At 36.4% G+C, this 18,850-nt stretch overlaps 3 protein-coding genes across 11 annotated transcripts; 1 reads left to right on the top strand and 2 right to left on the bottom strand.

Annotated features, from left to right (window-relative positions):
• The first annotated feature begins 566 nt into the window (after positions 1-566).
• On the top strand, positions 567-1,946 carry LOC112296050 (uncharacterized). Of its 7 annotated transcripts, none has more exons than XM_090244926.1 (3): positions 567-671; positions 894-1,283; positions 1,390-1,946. In XM_090244926.1, exon 2 carries the CDS (start codon positions 930-932, stop codon positions 1,269-1,271), a length of 342 nt encoding a protein of 113 aa, XP_090101052.1. In that variant the 5' UTR covers positions 567-671; positions 894-929; the 3' UTR covers positions 1,272-1,283; positions 1,390-1,946. The 7 variants fall into 7 exon arrangements, with proteins under 7 accessions (XP_090101052.1, XP_024403920.1, XP_024403918.1 ...); XM_024548152.3 differs by having other exon boundaries at positions 567-738; positions 1,473-1,946; XM_024548150.3 differs by having other exon boundaries at positions 567-738; positions 1,398-1,946.
• A 1,147-nt stretch (positions 1,947-3,093) lies between these two features.
• Positions 3,094-4,851, bottom strand: LOC112296049 (small ribosomal subunit protein eS8). Its single transcript, XM_024548147.3, has 4 exons — positions 4,815-4,851; positions 3,958-4,355; positions 3,653-3,822; positions 3,094-3,375 (listed from the first exon to the last, which is right to left on the bottom strand). The coding sequence occupies exons 1-4, from the start codon at positions 4,816-4,818 to the stop codon at positions 3,297-3,299; spliced, it is 651 nt and encodes a 216-aa protein (XP_024403915.1). The 5' UTR covers positions 4,819-4,851; the 3' UTR covers positions 3,094-3,296.
• Positions 4,852-7,851: 3,000 nt separating this feature from the next.
• Positions 7,852-15,239, bottom strand: LOC112296052 (uncharacterized). Of its 3 annotated transcripts, none has more exons than XM_024548154.3 (8): positions 13,989-15,239; positions 12,336-13,176; positions 12,058-12,162; positions 10,934-11,692; positions 9,436-10,679; positions 9,203-9,256; positions 8,405-8,831; positions 7,852-8,309 (listed from the first exon to the last, which is right to left on the bottom strand). In XM_024548154.3, exons 1-7 carry the CDS (start codon positions 14,943-14,945, stop codon positions 8,532-8,534), a joined length of 4,260 nt encoding a protein of 1,419 aa, XP_024403922.1. In that variant the 5' UTR covers positions 14,946-15,239; the 3' UTR covers positions 7,852-8,309; positions 8,405-8,531. The 3 variants fall into 3 exon arrangements, with proteins under 3 accessions (XP_024403922.1, XP_024403923.1, XP_024403924.1); XM_024548155.3 differs by having other exon boundaries at positions 7,852-8,335; positions 13,989-15,226; XM_024548156.3 differs by having other exon boundaries at positions 7,852-8,116; positions 13,989-15,226.
• Positions 15,240-18,850: the final 3,611 nt, after the last annotated feature.

Here is an 18,850-nt window from a genome sequence, read left to right as displayed (position 1 = left end):
TTGCAGGGCTTTGTAAAAAATAATTTTTGACTATATTATGACATTCTGGAACAACCACTTGTTTTGATTTTCAACCATCATTCTTGCTTCAGAGAATACTTTTTTTTATTGTCATACACATAAATAAATAAATAAATAAATAAATAAGTAAAATCATGTAAGTGATACTTTTTTTTTCCAGGAAGAATTTTCACAACGCAAAAAATTTACTCAATAACTTTTTCTACAACACGGATATTTCATATACAAGGATTCAAAATCAATTAAACATGATTCACACACTGCTACGTTCCCTGCCCACACCGACACGTTCCCCCGCGCTCCCTAGCGTTCCCGAAAATATGTGTAACGGCCAGGATAAAAGCTTGTGATCTGACGGCTGAGAGGCCTCGAGCAAGTCGATTGGGTTGGGAGGCCTCGAGGCCCCTGTTCTACGAGGGCGGTAGAAGGCACTCACGGAGACCACAGAATGTGACCCCATAGCCGAGAAAGAGCACCCTATGAGCGAGCCTCGGGGGCACAAAACAAAGGGCAAGTCATCGCGGCCTACTTCTGCAGCCTGAAGTTACTCTGCAAACCCTCACCCGGTGGTTCTGTTTCCTCATAGAAGATCTGCGTTAGCTCTCTCGCTGTCCTCCTGAAAGGGCCGCAATCGTCTCCTTTCGTCTCACGTCTCGCACTTTCCCCATACTTTTTTTGCGGCGTCTGATCCAATTTCTAGGATCTCGGGTGTTTTTTGTAAGCCTTGTGAAGTGCTTGGAGCTTGATTCGTTAGCTTGTGGGGTGCTAGGGATTTGTAAGATTTTTGATTACGCAAGGTTTGCTCGAGGATGTCAAGTGGATTTAGATCCAGGTTTGAGATTTGTTGAAGAATTATCGTGTTGGGTTTTCAGGGTATTTGAGGTGCCGAGTGAACAAAGAGGGACGCTATGGCGAAAGGGTCGCAGAGCCAGGCGTCCACGACGGCGTCGTCAGCTAGAGGGTCCGCCTCGGGTGGACCCATTCCGAGAACTTCTTCCGCTGGAGCTCCTCCCAAGGGTACAGGCGGATCAGGGTTGAGGAGGAGGCGAACCACGTCCACCGGCAGTGGTGGTGGTGGTGGTGGCTCCATGAGGAGTGGAAACAGCAACATGTTGCGTTTCTACACGGATGACGCTCCTGGCTTGAAGATCACCCCGACTGTGGTGCTTGTAATGAGTCTCTGCTTCATCGGGTTCGTGACTTGCCTTCACGTGGTTGGGAAGCTTTACAATTACCGGACGAAGGCGTGAGTCATGAGCCAGGTGAAGTCCGAGATTGTCCTTCGTTTTTACACGGCATTTTCTTTTTCTTTTTCTTTTACAAATGACTGTTATAATTCAGATGGAGTTTTAGTTTCTTGCTTTATAGTTTTGCAGAGAATTTCAATACAAACTGTACCCAGAGACCTATGGATGCGAATCAGAAGTATGTCCGTCTCAAGTGCTGTGCAGTAAAAAGCGTTGAAGCATACATACATTGTACAACATTTCAGAAACTACGTTTGGAGTTCTTTCGGCGGGATTAATCTGCGGTTTGCTTATGCTTTCATTACTGATTTAGGCATCATGAGTTTTGCAGATTTGCTTGCTGGGTCACTTTAGGGTTGAAGGTTGTTGTGAACCTTTGGGTACTTCGTTGTTCAACTATTGCATTAGTGGTATAGAGAAGTATAGTTTACGTGTTTTAGTGGTGAATGCAAGGTCTCTCTGCACGGAATGTTTGTGTGCTTGGAGTCACCTTTGGGTTTTCAGGGTTTCAATTTTGAATACTGTTTTCAATCTTAAGTTCTACAAATCCAAGTAGTTCTTTTCAAGGTAGAATTGGTGAGTGTTCAAATCGGATCCACCCGATTTTGGAAATAGTCACAAGATGTCTTCTTTGAATAGCCTATGAAACAAAAAATGAGTCTAGGTTTGTTGTGTGTATTTGATTGTAGGTGTGGTGATTTGACTCAGTAGAAATCTTTCAATATATTGTATATGATTGGCATTGGCGATGGTTTTGCAAATTAGACCATAGATTTGAGGAAAAGCTTTCTGGAAGAAGGTCGCATCTGATTTTCTTCGGAATATGAAAATATCATTAATATTATCGTATACATCTCATTTTTTCGAATTCAAGTAATTTGTTTAACTTTTTGATTTCCAGATGTATTCTTACAAATATCTGCTCATTGAATTAGTATGGAAATATATACTTACACACCCAGCCACTCATTAGTGATTTGTTTATCTTTTTGGATTCTGACTGATGGATGTAGAATCGAATTTGATACAGTTTTCTGCGTTCATATTTTCTGTATTTAGGTATCTAAGTCACATCTTCATACAAACTCGTAATTATAATTATATATTTATTTACATGCGTGGGTCCATAAGCTGGCAATTTGAAAAACTTGAAAATATATTTGTTTACAACTAACACGATTTTTTTTGGTGCAAGTGATCGATCTTCTTTACGTATAACAAACCTTTCTAGATTACAATCTTAATTTCGAGAGTGGATTTCTAGAAAGTGTTCAAGTGGACTAATAATATATTTATACGCCGATTTTTAATTGGCGAGTGTGCATTTTTGTGCAATTTCACTGTCACTGTTTTCTGGCCATATTGTAATTCAATTGATGTTTTTTTCACAGTATCATTCACATGAATTGGGCGACTGTATTTCTCCTATTGTATTTGTGTATTCATTCGTTCATGTTTCAAACATGGATTGTACTTTATATGGTTCATGCTCTGCACTACTTTTCTCACAACAATACAAGTTTTGAGGAAACTTCCGTTAGGAAGAGTGAAATGATGAACGATATTGTACAGAAAACACTGACAGTGAAATTGAATAATTACAATTCTATTTCAAGGTCCACGTGAAGCTGCAATTCCGAACAATTTGCCGACATCATAGTGGACTTTCGAGAAAATTAGATAATACGCAGAACAGAAGAAACAGACAAACAGTTTTAAAAAGCAGTGTCCACATTCTCACTCTGATACAGGCTCAGCGCAGTAATCAGCAAGTTCAGACAGCATCCAGGTCACACAGCAACTTTGAACCAATTGTACAGGAGCATCAGGGGCACTCAGTAGGAGATTCTATTAAGAAAGCAAATTGGAATCCCTCTTCACAATTCACAACCATGTGGTCTGAGATCATGTAGACGTGAACTCCATAACAAGATGGCCTATACAGCAGAAAAATAAATCCTGACAACTGCCTGTCATTCGATCCCTGCAACACCAAGGGCCACAATATGATTGCTGTACTTAGTGAACCTAAGCAGCGGCACCCTTGCCTTTCTTTTTCTGAATCTTCTTCTGGTAGAACTCGAGCTCCTTGCCTTCCAGAATGTATCTGCAAAACATTTAAATCTCATTATTAGATCATGCGCTTTAACTTCATAAACGTCTAGCTCATCTTTAGGAAAAACTCAGTCGCATCCAGATGTAAAGGAAGGTAACGAATGCAATCACAGAAATCGATGTTATTTCATCTCCGGTATTTCAAGTGTCTTTTGGGTAACTTGGTGACTCAATAAAACGGTACAGAAATGGATTGCAATGTTGTGATATACCATTAAGGAGCATGTTTTCAAATCAAGGGCAGGATGTCACAATAAGAACCAACGTACCCATCAGCTCGGCCACATTGCCCAGGTCGAGAAGCGATGCAAGCAAGCAGCCTGCCGCTGGCGAACTGGTCCTCTAAGTGAGAATCAAGCTTCTGTCCTTCTACTCTCTTGGCGATCTTCCTCAACACGTGACCGCTCTGCTTCGTCTGTTCCTCGGTAGCCTCAGCTTCCTAAGATTCCAAAAGCAACCCGATTACGAAGGAAATCGAATGTAGAAAGCGAATCCATATTTCGATGTATCCATTACTTCCTCTTTCCGAAAAGGAACCAGTCATTCATGCAAGACATTGAGAAAAAAAACATACCTCGTCCTTCTTGGCCGCGGCCTTCTTCTTCTTGCCAATTTCGACGCCGTAGTGCTGGCTGTACCAGGTACGGAAGGGGGCAGCATCGACCTGGATGATGGCATTCTTCACCAAGGTCTGAGTACGGACGAGCTCATTGTTGGACGCGTTGTAAACCACATCCAAAACTCTCGTCTTGCGGGTAACGGCCTCAGATCCCCACGAAAAGTTCCCAGTATCCAGACGAAGCGCCCGGAACTTGGAGTTCCCTCCACGTACTCTGATACGCCTCACTGTCTTGTTGCTAGACAGCTTGGTCATAGCACCCTGCCTTCCCAACTCATACTTACGCTTCTTGCGCCATGACTTCTTCTTACCTCCAGTCGCCCGCCTCTTGTGGGTGGAATCTCTGGAGATACCTGAACGATGGAAAAACCGAGATTCAATTTAAACCCATAACATGATCACACCACCCATACAAAACTCATCCCTCTCCATAAACCAACGAACAAAATCAAACGATTGTCCCTAAACCAGATTACCACCCCATCCAGCTCCCCGCCTACACAATCCAAAACCCTAAATCTCGTGAACAAACCCAATCCCATCACAAAACCCTAAACCAATTACATACTGATTACGCTATAGTCAGAAACACAACGAAAGAAGCTCAACAGCTCACGGTAAGGGGAAGAGAGGCTCCAAGCCCTCGCTCCCCAAACTAACAACCATTAATCCTCCACAGGAAACCCTATTTTTCCACAAGATGCCGAAACAAAAGCTCGCCAATGTAGGGAGATCTACAAACACAGAAAGATCAAAGCCAATACATTATTTTGCATACAAAGAAGGGATTTAGAGGGTGATGCGAAGCGTACCCATGGTGAGCGCCGGAGCTGCTCGCAGGCCTGAGCAAGTGGAAAAGGGAAGTCTTTCGTCGTTGCCAAGCCGTTATCAGGGTTCCGCAGAGCGCCGAGGGTCGGGTGGCCCCCCGCTCCACCGGGTTCGAGAGGTCCGGACCCGGCCCTTCACCACCGGTGGCCCTAAGCCCTAACGAATGCGACCCAGGGCGTCGCCGTCCAGCGGTCGGGATCTCGTTGCGGAATTCGAGGTAGCTACTGCTGGTCGTATCGATTTCTAATCATTTTACACAAGTTTATGTGTGTATTGTATACATATGTTGGTCCCTTCGACTAAACTTTTTAGAGATGCACAATATTTTTTCAAATTTTTTTGAATCGCAAGAAGTAATTATGAAATAATTTTTTTCCTCAAAAAATATATTCAATGTATAACAATTTAAGAAATTAAAAAAAATAAATAAATAAAAAAAATCGTAACTTGGGTTTCTTTTACATTTGCTATTTTGATTTAAAGAGAATATATTATTTTTTCATTATTTGAATGTGTAACGTGGATGAAAGCTCATTATTTAATTTGAAATAATAAAAATAGACACGTTTTTTTATTTATTCTTTTCCTTGTAGTCATATAAATATATTCTTTTTAATTTAAATTTAAAAATGAGACTTAGATTCTATTTTTCTTTTTTTTTTTGTCAATCTTGTCTATGAGATTGATTCTATAATTATTTTGCAAGAATTTTGTTGCAGTAGCTAAAAAATATATACTGATTAATTGGTTAAATTTTATATTTCTTATCATACCACTAAATTATTGTACAACTATCAAAATAATTTAATAATGTCATTACAAAGTTTTTCTTTCACATACAAAAGAAAATAAACTATCTCATATAGCTAACTTTTAGGTGTGAAAATGTTGTCACTATCACAAAACTACAAAAAATTAAAAAATATTTATTTTATTACAATTTCAAAAAGTTTTTTTCTTTGTATTTCTTTTATATTATGTAAATTTTAGGCATATTACAAAGATATTTTTATGTTTTTCACTTTCTTATTTATAAAATAATTAATTTATATGTTTAATTTTATATTATTTGAAAATATATAAACTATTTTTAGTATATGTAGAATTGTACCTCAAATGCATCTAACAATTTCAAGTTGAAATTCTCAAAATTATAAAGTTTTTCTTTTAAATATAAGTGAGTCTTTAAATTTGCTAGTTATGTTTGACCAATTTTATGTCTAACTTTTTTACTTAATTTTATTTTAATTATTTTTTCAAACTACATTTTAAATTAATTTTCTAAATTATGTTCTTAGGTGGTTTTCAACTTATTTTTAAAAATACCACAAACATTCATTTTTTCTTTAATAATTTAACTTTCTAAAGATTCTTAACTTCAACTTTTAAGAAAATTTAAACAAAAAGTAACTACAAACTTGATCTAGATACATTTTTTCTAAAGCTTTTGATAGAATTCTGAGATTTTCTTCTAAAATAAGTGATAAATAAAAATCACCTTTAATAAAGTTTAATTTCTAATGAATGGCTTTTAATATTTAGGGTTTTGAATCCCAAGACACTTCTATAAAAATAAAAAATAAAATTTAGACAAATGAGATGCCAAGAATTACAAACAGCTTAGTAAAATTATTTAATTTGCTAAAGAAATTTATAATACTAAACTTTAATACCATATAAATTTTTTTGAAAACAATATTGCCAAGATTTTTTTTTTTTTTTTGATGTGAATGCAAATATTTTACCACCTAGACAAGGGTTATTTAAGGAAACTAACAATTTGAAATATGTTATATATTTTTTGCTCTTATGACACAAATATATAATCTACTAATAAGGACTGTAGTACAAATAAATCTACAACTAACTTACCACTACATCAACTTGACTTGGAAATATTCATCTTACCAAGCCACATAGTAGCTACAATAGGTTGTAACAACCAAATGATAATATATGCAACTAATTGTATTTCCAAAATTGTCACTTGATAATACAATAATAATTGTCCCTTTTAGTTGTCAAGTACTTATAATACACAAATTATGTATTAATTACGCAACTCTTATGACACACAGATTATACATTCTTTGCAAGAATGTTTTAATATCATTAAAACAAATAAGCCCAAAATCAAAGTTCATTCAATATCAGGTTGTTAGAGGTGTAAAGAAGCTCTAAATATAAGTTCATAAATACTTCTGTACATAGAAATTTCAATTTAAGAAAAAAATGTTATATAATATTTACTAAGAATGGAAAAATTAATGAAATTAAACAACACCATTAATCAATATTATTAAATTTCAAAAATTATCCCAGTATGTTCAAAATATGGATGTGCACATGATTGAGCCAGCTCAATCTTGCTTTACTTAAGCCCACTTATAAAGATTCATAAACCAGATCTCTTCAGATATAAAAATATTCTTACTTAAAAAAAATAAAAAAAAAAAATGTTAACATGATGGCATTGTCCTATTTTTTCAACTTATAGTAGAAATTTGAAAAGAACAAGGTTTAGCAATTCAATTGTATCACAAGAAGAAGAATAGACTCTTGATGAGTAACCTCCTACATGGCAAGTTTAAAAAACCAGCATGAAGTACAGACCAGAGCGAGAACATATATGAAAAGTACATGAAGTGGGTACATACTCAAAAAGCCTGAAATATAAGCGCACTTAGATGCACACCTGCCAAAAAAAGAAGAAAAAAACAGAAAAACCCTAACACAAACAAACAAAACAAAAGATGTATTCATAGTTCCTACAGTTCATGCAGTAATGTCACGAGATGAGCTATGAGTTCTGAGTGGTAAAGAAAACTGATAACCGTTGCAACGATCAAGACTGATCTTGGTCGCAAAAACCACAGGGTCAATGTACAAAATGACACTCTTTACACAATCACGTATTCAGATACCAAAGTAAATAAATAAAATACATAAAACAAAATTAACACCACTTACAAAACGAGATATTTCACGCATTTCAGGAGGCTGAAGTAGCTGGATGGCACAGACTTAGAATCACAAATTTATTTCCCCTGCTCGAAGTTCATAAGTAAGCAAAGGGATTCGTAAACCAATTCGGTGCGAGGAGTGAATGAACATAAAGCGCCTCCTTGATCTCTATAAAATTCTAAACTAATAATTCCAATGCTACCGATAGTAAACATAACTCATGTTTTCAATTCTACCAAAGAACTACACGGATTGAAGTAAGCTCCATCCCTCCTTTCGATGCTGGCTCCACTTCTTTAGGTCATTATGACATCCTGCATGTCTGAGCGAATGATCATGTTATTGACACAAGAAGCCGCTCCACACAACACTTTTTTGGCAGAAGAGCTCCAGTAATTTAACTGAAGACAACATTTCTAGCCAGGCCAGCCTCCCCAGCTCCTTTCCGAGTATCGTGATACACTCTTCTTGGTATCCTCAGTAGTATCGGGTATATTCGCCACCTACAATCCTGACTATACACCAGAGAACAAATCACAAGCTAGGTACACAACGATTTAAATTTCAGGAAAACTAAAAACAATGACTTCAGGGTGTGGAGCAGACATACCCATTTGGAATATCGAGTGCTTGAATGAATGACATTCGAGAGTCCTCTGATAGGGCAACTATCTTAAGGCTTTGTCATGCACCACCTGACGATAGTTGAAGTCCCATGCTGTTCAAACACTGATTTTTTAATGCAATGCAAGTGCTTCCATGGCTCCAGCTCCTCTTGCAAGCAGGCGAAGTGCAGTGCCCTTGACAAGCCAAGCTGAACGCTCTGGTGCATCTTTGTTGTAACTCAGAGGCCTACGCTTACCATTTGTTTCAACAGTGTGATAAACAAATGGCAAACGGAGCACAAGGAAACTATCAGGTGGTAGCACCACTTCCGGTTCAAACTTGAGATCTTGCTCAACTGCCTGCTGTGGATGAACCACGGGTTTGGAGATAACTTGTTTGTTCAACTTCGATGAGCTCAATGATAATGATTCCTGTAAAGCAATAGATCCAAGCCTTAGCAATGTTGGTGAACTAACAATAAACACACAAACTGTACAATGAATAGAATAAGGGAACCAAGAATGTTCCAAATGAGAAAGTCAGCCTGGTACTTATAAATTAGTAAATTTGATCCATAACCGAGTACTAAATTTCGTACTTTCCCGTGAGACTTCCCCAGTGTGTACATGTGTCATAATAAATGCCTTCTCAAACATTATCAAATTTCAAGGTCAAACAACAACTGCAACACGCGCTGATTAGATAACAGCTGCATAATACGTAAAGGGGAAAAATCAAATAATTGACTGACATAAAAACAGTCCTAAATGACAACAACATTGAGTCACATGTTATGACATACCTCAAATTGAACAACCGCTTGAGTAGCAAGTATCAAGGGAATCGGAGGTGTGACCTATACAATTAAGCTCAGCAAGAGTTAGGAGTGTTTAAATTATGAGACAAAAACTTAAACATACACAATCCAACCTAAAATAGACCAGTGACCTAATTTTGCTTTCGAGAAAGCATAATTTATGACAAAAATGCAAGAAATTTCAAGAGTAGACTAGCCACAGGTGCCAAGAAGTGTACCAAAAATATCCGTTGAAGCTGAGATACACATCCCCCATAAACCATGCCCTCCTCGTTTTCCTCACGGCTCGACAAAGCCTTGCAATGAGGACAGTGCATAAAAATGGGCAGATCCATCCCCAATAGTGCATGTCCATCTCCAGAACCTTTCAGTATTCTCATAGCATCTGAGTCTACTCCGGCCCTTTTACCAAAAACAGCGCCTCCATGAGTTAAAGCTGTGGTCACAGGTTGTTCATCTTTAACATGTATCTGTGGACTTTGCTCTGATTCCACAATATCAGGTTGAGGGTAAGATACTCCTAAACTCTGAACATGGTTAGCAGATAGCAAAAAGCGGTGTCCATGAGGGCATTCATGCTCAAAGCCAATATATACTTGAACACGCTGAACATTCGATGTTTGGTCGAAGTCAAACAAGTGTGCATCATTGGTAGACTGTTCTACCTCTGCATCGGTTTTCAAAGAAGCCATAGTATGCGCCACGTTATGCTCTAACGTGTCATTCCTTACCCCTGAAGGGGTGTCCTCCACGGCATCGTGTCTTTCCTCAACATACGAAGGTTTCAGAGATTTTTGGGGTGCCTGCAGTGACTGCAGCTTCTTCTCTTTTTGTGGCAAGGGAGGAAAAGCAGAATCGCCACCATAATTGACATTTGATGAGGAGCTCGTGTTCATCTTAATTTTGTCCATCCTAGAAGTCGAGGTATTGGCAACCACCCTATTGCTCTCACTAAATGACCCGTTTCCGGTGACTTTACTAGAAAAAGTCGGCTCTACATGAGCCTCATTTTTAGTATCTATTGAGCCATTCTGAGGTATGAAAAGGGCATGATAAGATTGGTCACGCTCTATTCCTGCTTTGTGGGGCTGCAGAGAGTTGTCTGTTTTCGCTGGCAGGGTAACTGTCGCAAAACTGCTTTCAAACAGTATCACAATATCCCACACTGACAAATGCTTATATTCGGGAATGAACCCTACTTGCATCAAACCATGACCGGGATGGTAGTAGCGTGCTCTCCCTAGACGGACAAGGCTCCAGGATGAACCACCCAGATGATTCACACCACTGCTAGCAGGCAAGGCCAGAGAAGGTAACATGTCCTCACAACCAGAAAATTGAAAGAATGTCACATTTGCACTCTCAAAATCAAAGGGGTCCTTCCTCAACTTCCTAGAGCGACCACATGCACAAGCATGAAGAAACACCACACCGCTTGAGTGTGGCTTGCATGAACCCCCTCCTGCCACAATGTGCATATTCGATTCAACAAATGAAATAATCATGATACAAACAAGTGAAACAAAACATGAAAAAACACAGGAGAAAGACAGGTGTGCATAAGAACCGAAAATAATTGTGAGAATCTTCTTGTGCCGGGTTCAGCCGCTTTAGTACTACTTTACAAAGAGAGTATCCTATAAAAACCAACCGTGGCAATGTGCAAGTGATGTGCAAAGAAAAAACTACGGGCGTAGCCAGTGTTCAAAATTTTACCTTTCATATCCTTCTTGAGCACTTTATCCGAAGTCTCTCCTCCAGCCTCGGACACTTCCAAGAGATTTACCTCTGCATTTACCACGTCATGCACAAGATGTCTACAAGGATTTCCTGTGAGGCTTACAGCATCACACAGCTGCCGTCCAGCAAGCCAAATAGCTTCGCAACTTGGAATCAACTTCTCAACAAACGACGACACTGCTGGCCCTCTGGCCATGTTATGGAACACAGCAAGGGCTTTCTGAAGGTGAGTATTGTGGACAACTGTTGGATATGTAGACGGAAGGTCTTTCAAGTAAACCTCTAGAGCGATCGGAAGCGATCTCTGGCACCACTTCTTGGAAAACTTGTGATCAATGTCAATCGCACTGTCTAGAATGGAGATAACTCCATCTAGAGAATATACTCGCTGCCGAGCCACAGTTGACAAATTTGATGTCCCGCTGGAGGGATTTGCATTTGTCAGGCTTTGGGACGATTGAGAGTACCTCCTAGTACTTTTGCGGGGAGAGCTCTCTTGGGCCTTCGTATTCTCATTTTTCTCAACAGCTGAAAGTTCGGTGTTAACAGTTTCACGATTTTCCCATGATGAAGTTAGAGCATCTGCAAGAATCTGAGAAGCAGAAAACCAAACAGTCACAGTTGGGAGATCAGGTGGAATATGCAGGGGCTTTGTGGCTCCGTTGGCCCCTCCAGATGCGCTTGCAGCAGCTGCAGCTGCTGCAGCAGCAACCATACCAGCACCGCCAGAATTGCCTGCCATTAGAAACAAAAATATGATTATCAAAGGAAGGGTAAAAGAACCAATTACATCCACGAATCCCGCTACCGTTGTTACATATTTACACATGAGTGTTGTCTGGAGCGCTAAACCGATCAACCACTTTACACAGGTGCTTCAAAAGAGTGAAGTGAAAATTGAGAAAACTGCAGATGGACAATATGTCTACCACCACAGGGCTCCGGATGATGCAAGCAGATGTCATTGTTCCTTGCATACACGTCTCGGTAAATTATAGAAGTACATGAGCTGAATGACTTGTCATATTTTGTAATACAGATATCATTTATTCTACCAGCGCCGTTACCAAACATAAAAGATACTGCAGGGATAAACACACCTGTTGTGGTACTGGCTGTGGCCCCCCTCCCTCTCAAAATTTCTGTATGCCTCAACAAAAAATCCCTTATGGCTTGTATATCGTCCAACACTGGCTCAGAATATTCTGTAACAACAAATGAACGGAAAGTTTAATCATAAGTTTAATGTGTTAAAACATAAAAAGTAACATAGCCAGATACCCTAAAAGACAGTTTTCGATCACTTTACGGCAGTGCCTTGATAAATTCAAATTCAAATTCAAATTCAAATGTTCACAAGAGTTCTTATAATGTCTACCTGTAAGGTTTAGTGTCTGAGTGGAAAGTCCTTCCGAGCTCCGCATATGACTCGCAAGTACACCAGAAATTTCTTCAAGACCAGCTCCTGGTCGATTAGAAACTCTATCTACGAAAACAGCAGCTCTGGTTTGATCCAATGCAAAAAGTGCACCGCCACTGGTAGCTCCACCAAAAGTATTCACGCCACCACCAAGCCCTCGGAGAGCAGCTGCTCCAGAGCCAGAGGAACCGCCTTCCCCTACTACATTGGCAAGCGTTCGACATTTTTTCAGAAGGAACCTAATCTGCGTCTCAAGCGATGCTTGCATCTTCTTACGAACACCTCCTTCAGTCTTGCTTCCAGGCCTGCTCAACCCTGAGCTCGATTGCGAAGACTTTGACGGTCTGCTGTAAGTACTGTCAGGAGATAAAGAAGTCCCTGGCCCGCTATGCAAAATGCTTGAAATCGCTAAACCATTAATTGTATCTTCAATAGCGGACCCAGGTTTATTACCTCCAGATGTTGATTCCACGAATTCTTCCAAACATACAAAAAGAGCAACAGGCGTGCACTGTCCGGGATACAAAACAGGAACTGCACCACCCAGAGACCCATTTGAAGAGCTTTGTCGGCCAGTGGTTACCCCAACCCCGCTCCTTCCGACTGTGTCTCGGGATGGGGCCCCTGCACGGAAAGACGAGGAAGATCTGCTGGTGGGTTGAGGGAGGACATTTGGAAGCACTTGAGACTTGACAAAAGGAGCAAGAGCATGCTTTGCAGTTTGCAAAGTTCGAAACATCCGAAGATAACGAGGATCAAAACGTGATCCCTCTTGAACAATCAAGAGTATATGACACACCTGTAAAAAATACCCTATAAGATAATAATACAGAAAAGGTAAAATGGAAAACATGCTATGTGAAAGAAACGAAGATAACCACCACAAATCTGCAAACAAATGTCATTGCAGACGTAACTATACCATCACGCAACATTCCATCACGAACAAGCTTTCATTGCCATCGATTATCTTCATAATTACCAAATAATGTAACGTACGATAGAATGCCTAGCACCTACTAGGAATCCTGACAAGGGATTCAAATCAACAAATCTTTAAGCAGAAACAACTAAAATTCGTCCAATACTGATTAGAAACTAGTTACACGCCTGGAGTCTGGCGGATACATCTCCGCTAATTTAGGCTAGTACAAACACATATCGAAACCAATTGGAAATCGACAATCACTCTATAAATAAATAAATACTTTTTAAAAAAAATCATAATTTGTAATGCAGACACCCTTTAGTTTGCTTTTTGATAACACCACGTTTAAGGAGACTACTTATGGAGGTGACATCCGCTTTCTCTTCAATTGGTGTATCAAGAGTGATATCTTCAGTAGACGTGCCCAATGCATGACTAATCCACTTTATATTTATAAGAACGTGAAATTCGCTGAAAATTTCGACCGTACATTGTGCTTTCGTCATTCTATCTCAATGTGACGGTTTCAGAGTATACAAGTCATAAGCCATGCTGCCAGCTTTTCTAAGCTTCTTGTGCTAACTTTGCAACCATTCTTATGCAACTGTTCGTATGAGGATAGGGAAATAGTCATAGTAAAACAACAACAAAAGCAACAACAACAACAACAACAAAAAACTTACAGAAAACATGAATAGTAAGCCGCGAAAACTGTCAGCTTCATGTCGCTCCAATGTCTCAGACAGATTCTCCCCAGCTCGATTATCTTCCTTCAAACAATCACAGGGCAGAGAACCCCAGACATACTGAACGTACAATATACCTTTCTCTCGATCGTAGTAATTTTTTATCTTTCCATCTAACCAATCCCTTTCAACCGCATTACCGGTAGGCTTGCTCTCGGTCTTACCTATCGTCTTCTGAGAAGCATTTGATTGAGCGTCCCCATCTCTAAAACCTGCATTGAAGTCCCTCTGGCTTCCATCCCTACTTCTACTACTTTCGTCAGATTTCCCTCTACCTTTAACCAAACCTCTCTTTCTGATGAAGCCATTATCATGTGAAGGCGCTCTCTCTGTTTCACTTCTTTGAGGATTGGGACTCCGTGATGCATCATCACATCCAGCCGCTGAGAAATTAGGGTTTGAGATCCTCACCGTTTCCTGGACCCCTTGAAAATTTCTACGTTCCGAGGAACTTGCACATTTTCTGCCAGAGAAAATTTGAGCAAGAAGAATGCGGTCCAAAAGTTGTGAGGCTTCATCCTCCAGCCTGCTTATCACACCGACTACAACTATTTGCTCATTGTGAGAGTCCGTCAAATCTTCGTCCTCGTAAGGGGCTGGCAGGACAATCTTTGGTGCAGAATCCCGTAAATCCGCGATGTCAATTGCTGAGAATTCGTTTCCAGAGAAATCGGCACCAAAAACACCACCATCGGAAAGAGAAGAGGCAAGACCCGCGGAAGGGGATGAAGCTGGACCAGAACCCGGTGACCAAGACGGAGAAACAAAAATTGAGGGAGATTTAGGCAGAACAGGAGGCGAGGTCGGAACGGCACCAGAGGAACTTCCACCTTGATGCGCTGCCTGCGCGGAGCCTGCTGAAGAACCCGGGCGGCTCAGCATCCGCACACTCATGGTGCTCTTTCTTCATGCGTTACAGAAGAACCAAAAAAACCCTAACACCCCGATACAATTTTCCAGCAACATCTGATAACCTCGCCAACCCTCCTCCCTACAAGACCATAACCTCCCATCAACCCCAAAAAATAGAAAAAAATAGGTCAAGAAAACCTTCTCTAGCACTTCAAATGGTAACTAACATTCAACAAAGTACAGCCGGTGCCTCTCATTAAAAAACCGTGCGCACTTTAAGTCAAAAAACATTCTGCCAGTCACCCACGGCTCTATCTGAAGCTCGAATTTCTGTTGCGAGTGCTCCCGAGCTCCGAAAGCAAAGGGACGGAGCCAAGAGCCTCAAAAACCATGTCCATCCAATGGATGAAATGCTGCACTACATTCGTTCCGTTGACATAAGGGGTGGTTTCACACGTCTTGTGGAACATGGAATAAGAATAATGATAATATTATAACTAGAAGAAGAGCAGCAACAAGACGTAAGTGTTTTTGGTAAATATATGCAGTCTAAATTAGTTTTTGTATAGATTTGATACTTTTCAACAAAGAAGGTTTTATTTTCTATATAAATTTTGAATTACCAAGTCAATACAATTTTCAAGACAATTAATAAAAAAATGCTCTTTAAAAAAATAATGGTACATCAATAGTTATTTTTTCTTATAATAATTGATTTTTATATTACATATTACAACGTGGGAGAACTTTAAAGTGCAATTTTCGACTTCCCTCAAGACATGTTTTATTCTTCAAAACATATTGGAACTGCTTTATCACATAAATTATCAAAATTATATTAATACATTGATTAATAAATAATAATAAATATAAAAAATAAATATATAGAATTGATAAATATCTCAAATAAACATTATTGCAATAATATATATATATATATATATATATATATATATTCTAAAAATTAAACTAATAAAACATTTGGTTGATAATAAAATAAAATAAAATAAAAACTACAATCATTATATCAATGGTACAACTTGAACTTGCAATAAAAAAATATTTTTTAGATAGATAATAAATTTTCTATATTGCAAAAGTAATTTATGTAATGTTATATATATATATATATATATATAGAGAATCCGATTTAAATAATTGATAAGTTTATATATCAATAGTAAATGATGTTGTGTTATAATACAGCTATGAGGCAAAAGAAAATATATATATATGAATTTTGATTTAGAAAAAACATGAATAAAAGATAGATAAGTTGTAAATATCTTTTAATGATAATATTTTCTTTTTTAAAAGATACTTCTATATACTTTGTAGGACTATTAACAAATCAAAATAAAATAGATTAAAAAAATAAGTAATAGAATTATTTTTAGGAAGGAGATAAGAGTGGTTTCTAACAAAAACTACATGACAAAACAATAAATGGATACTTAGAGAGGACTAATTGTGAACTTAAGCCAAAACCAAACCTCAAGGCACAAAATAGTGCACCTACAATAGATCCATGGTTCTTTTTTTGATCAAAGAGCAAGATTAGAAAGCAAACTTGTTAAGATTTGGTTGAACTTTGATTTGGAGTGATGATGGCAAATATTAAACTTTTCATAGTTTTCCATAGTGAAAGGCATTTGAAGTGGATTGGATTTTGTAGAAATAAAATAGAGTTTATAAGCTTGAGAATTTTTGTGAATATTTTGGTACATTAGAAGATCAAAATTTGTGGGCTTGTGCATCTACTTGTGTTAATTTTTTTTTGTGAATTTAAACTCAATCTAGTAGTTAGATTGAAGGTTATTAAATTTTGACTAAATTAGTGTCTTAGAATTTGGATTTCAAGGATCAGCAAGGGTTCTTTAATCTTAAATAACTTATCAATTAGATTGAAGCAAATTTAGGTAAGTAGGTTGTGAACTTGGTATTTTACAATTTTGCCAATTTTGAGTGTAAGTGAACAATTAAATAAGGAGTTATTATAGTTGAAAGATTAACATCAAGTTTAATAAAAGATGACAACCAACACCCACGCAATTAAAGAACTTTTTATCCCAATTGATATGTTGGATTCTTCTTTAAATTATTGTGTTTTTTTGTTAATCATTAGATTGCAATGTCTACAAAAAAATTGCAATATAATTAATAGTTATTGATGTTTTAAGACTATCTTAGATTGGTTAAGGTTGATTGGATTTTATGCAGGATTTTATTAAGGTTTTTAGGATATCTATAGGTTTTCTTTAGAAATTTTACTATGATTTATTCATGATTTTTTTAGGATTTATTCAAGATTTGGATAGGATTCAATAAGTATTTTTCTATAACATCTTTAATGTATATATATATATATATATATATAGTATTTTCTAATATTTTTTTAGAATATTCTTTAAAATTTTATTAAGACTTAATTATAATTATTAAATTTTAATTAAGATTTGTTTAAAATTCTATTAGGAAGGCAAGCTTCTTTGTTTGTTGCAAATATAATTTATCACCTATAACCAAATGCCTAGTACATTTTCAAATTAGTTTTCACAACAACAATATTCATGATTCTTAATTATCAACTTTTTGAGTTATAAATAATATATTCGTACTTTTCTTCTTACAAAAAATACATGAATATATGAACTTTGAGTATTAAATCAAAAGAATATAAGATTTTTGTTGATATAATATGAAAAACTACTAATTTACTCCATAATTGGTTGCAAATTGATTCAAATAGAAATTTCATTTCTTTATAAGTGATCATTTGTGCTTTTAAAAGAATTGGTTTTTTTCAAAGATTTCTAAGTAGTCCTTGTAATGTTTAACAACATTGTTAGCAACTTTATTTAAAATGAATTAGATGTTATATGGAATAGAAATAAAATTTTCTTATTTGTAACTTATAGATTTTATTTATTTATTTATTTTAATAATTAGAATTTTAGAATTTTTAGCCAAAGAATATGAATTTGAAATAAAAAAATAAAAAATAGCAATTTATATATATTAAATACCTAATCTATTTAAGGATTATATTATATGAATCATAATAAATCAAAAACAATAAGATTGGTTGAATGCACTTCTTTTAATTGTGCTTTGTAGGTAATATCTTTAAAATTTAAATATTAGTTAGTTACATACTCTACATGCAATTGATTAGTATTGTATATCAAAAATATTTTGTAATATTTAATATTTTCTTCATCAATAAAAATAAGAATAGTAAAATATAATAAGTCAAATATAGAAGTTACATTATTTTTAATTCTTAAACAAAATATTGTGCAAAATAAGGTAAAATTTTGCATAACAATATAAGATATTGTTAGAATAATACTACACAAATGTCACATTGAACAATTTTTATTATTACTAATTAATCAATTATTTATTTTAACATTATATTTTTTTATTTAATTTATATTTATATTTATTATCATTATTATTGATATTATATTTATGATGTATAAAACTTAAATAATAGGTCTTAAATTTGTATACTTTTTATTCATAGATATTAAATTTTAAGTTGATGTTTTTTGCTAAAACAATTGTTAAAATAAGTTTAAAATCATTCTACTTGACATTCTTTGCTAATTGATAAAATTGTGAAATATGCATCAATATAAACAATTTATTTTTTAGAAAATCTAAGTTTTACCACTTAATTAATCATATTAAGTTTTACCACTTAATATATCATTATCTCTATATATAGATTAAAAATTAAATTTTAATTAAAAAATTAATATTACATTTTATTGCTAAAAATATAATAAAGAAGATAAAATTGGTCCTCTAAGTTGTGTCTTAATAAACCTAATTTAAAATAGGAAAAGAAGGCAATTTTGTAGTCAAAATTAACAAATTTTTTTACTTGGTTAATGAGTTCACAAAACTTTAACATGTTACCTTTCAATTTTTTCAAAAGA

The sequence above is a fragment of the Physcomitrium patens genome, chromosome 19, assembly GCF_059467195.1.
Source record: "Physcomitrium patens ecotype Gransden chromosome 19, ASM5946719v1, whole genome shotgun sequence".
In the NCBI taxonomy this organism is placed as follows: domain Eukaryota; kingdom Viridiplantae; phylum Streptophyta; class Bryopsida; order Funariales; family Funariaceae; genus Physcomitrium; species Physcomitrium patens.
This window is presented reverse-complemented; position numbering and strand designations above follow the sequence as displayed.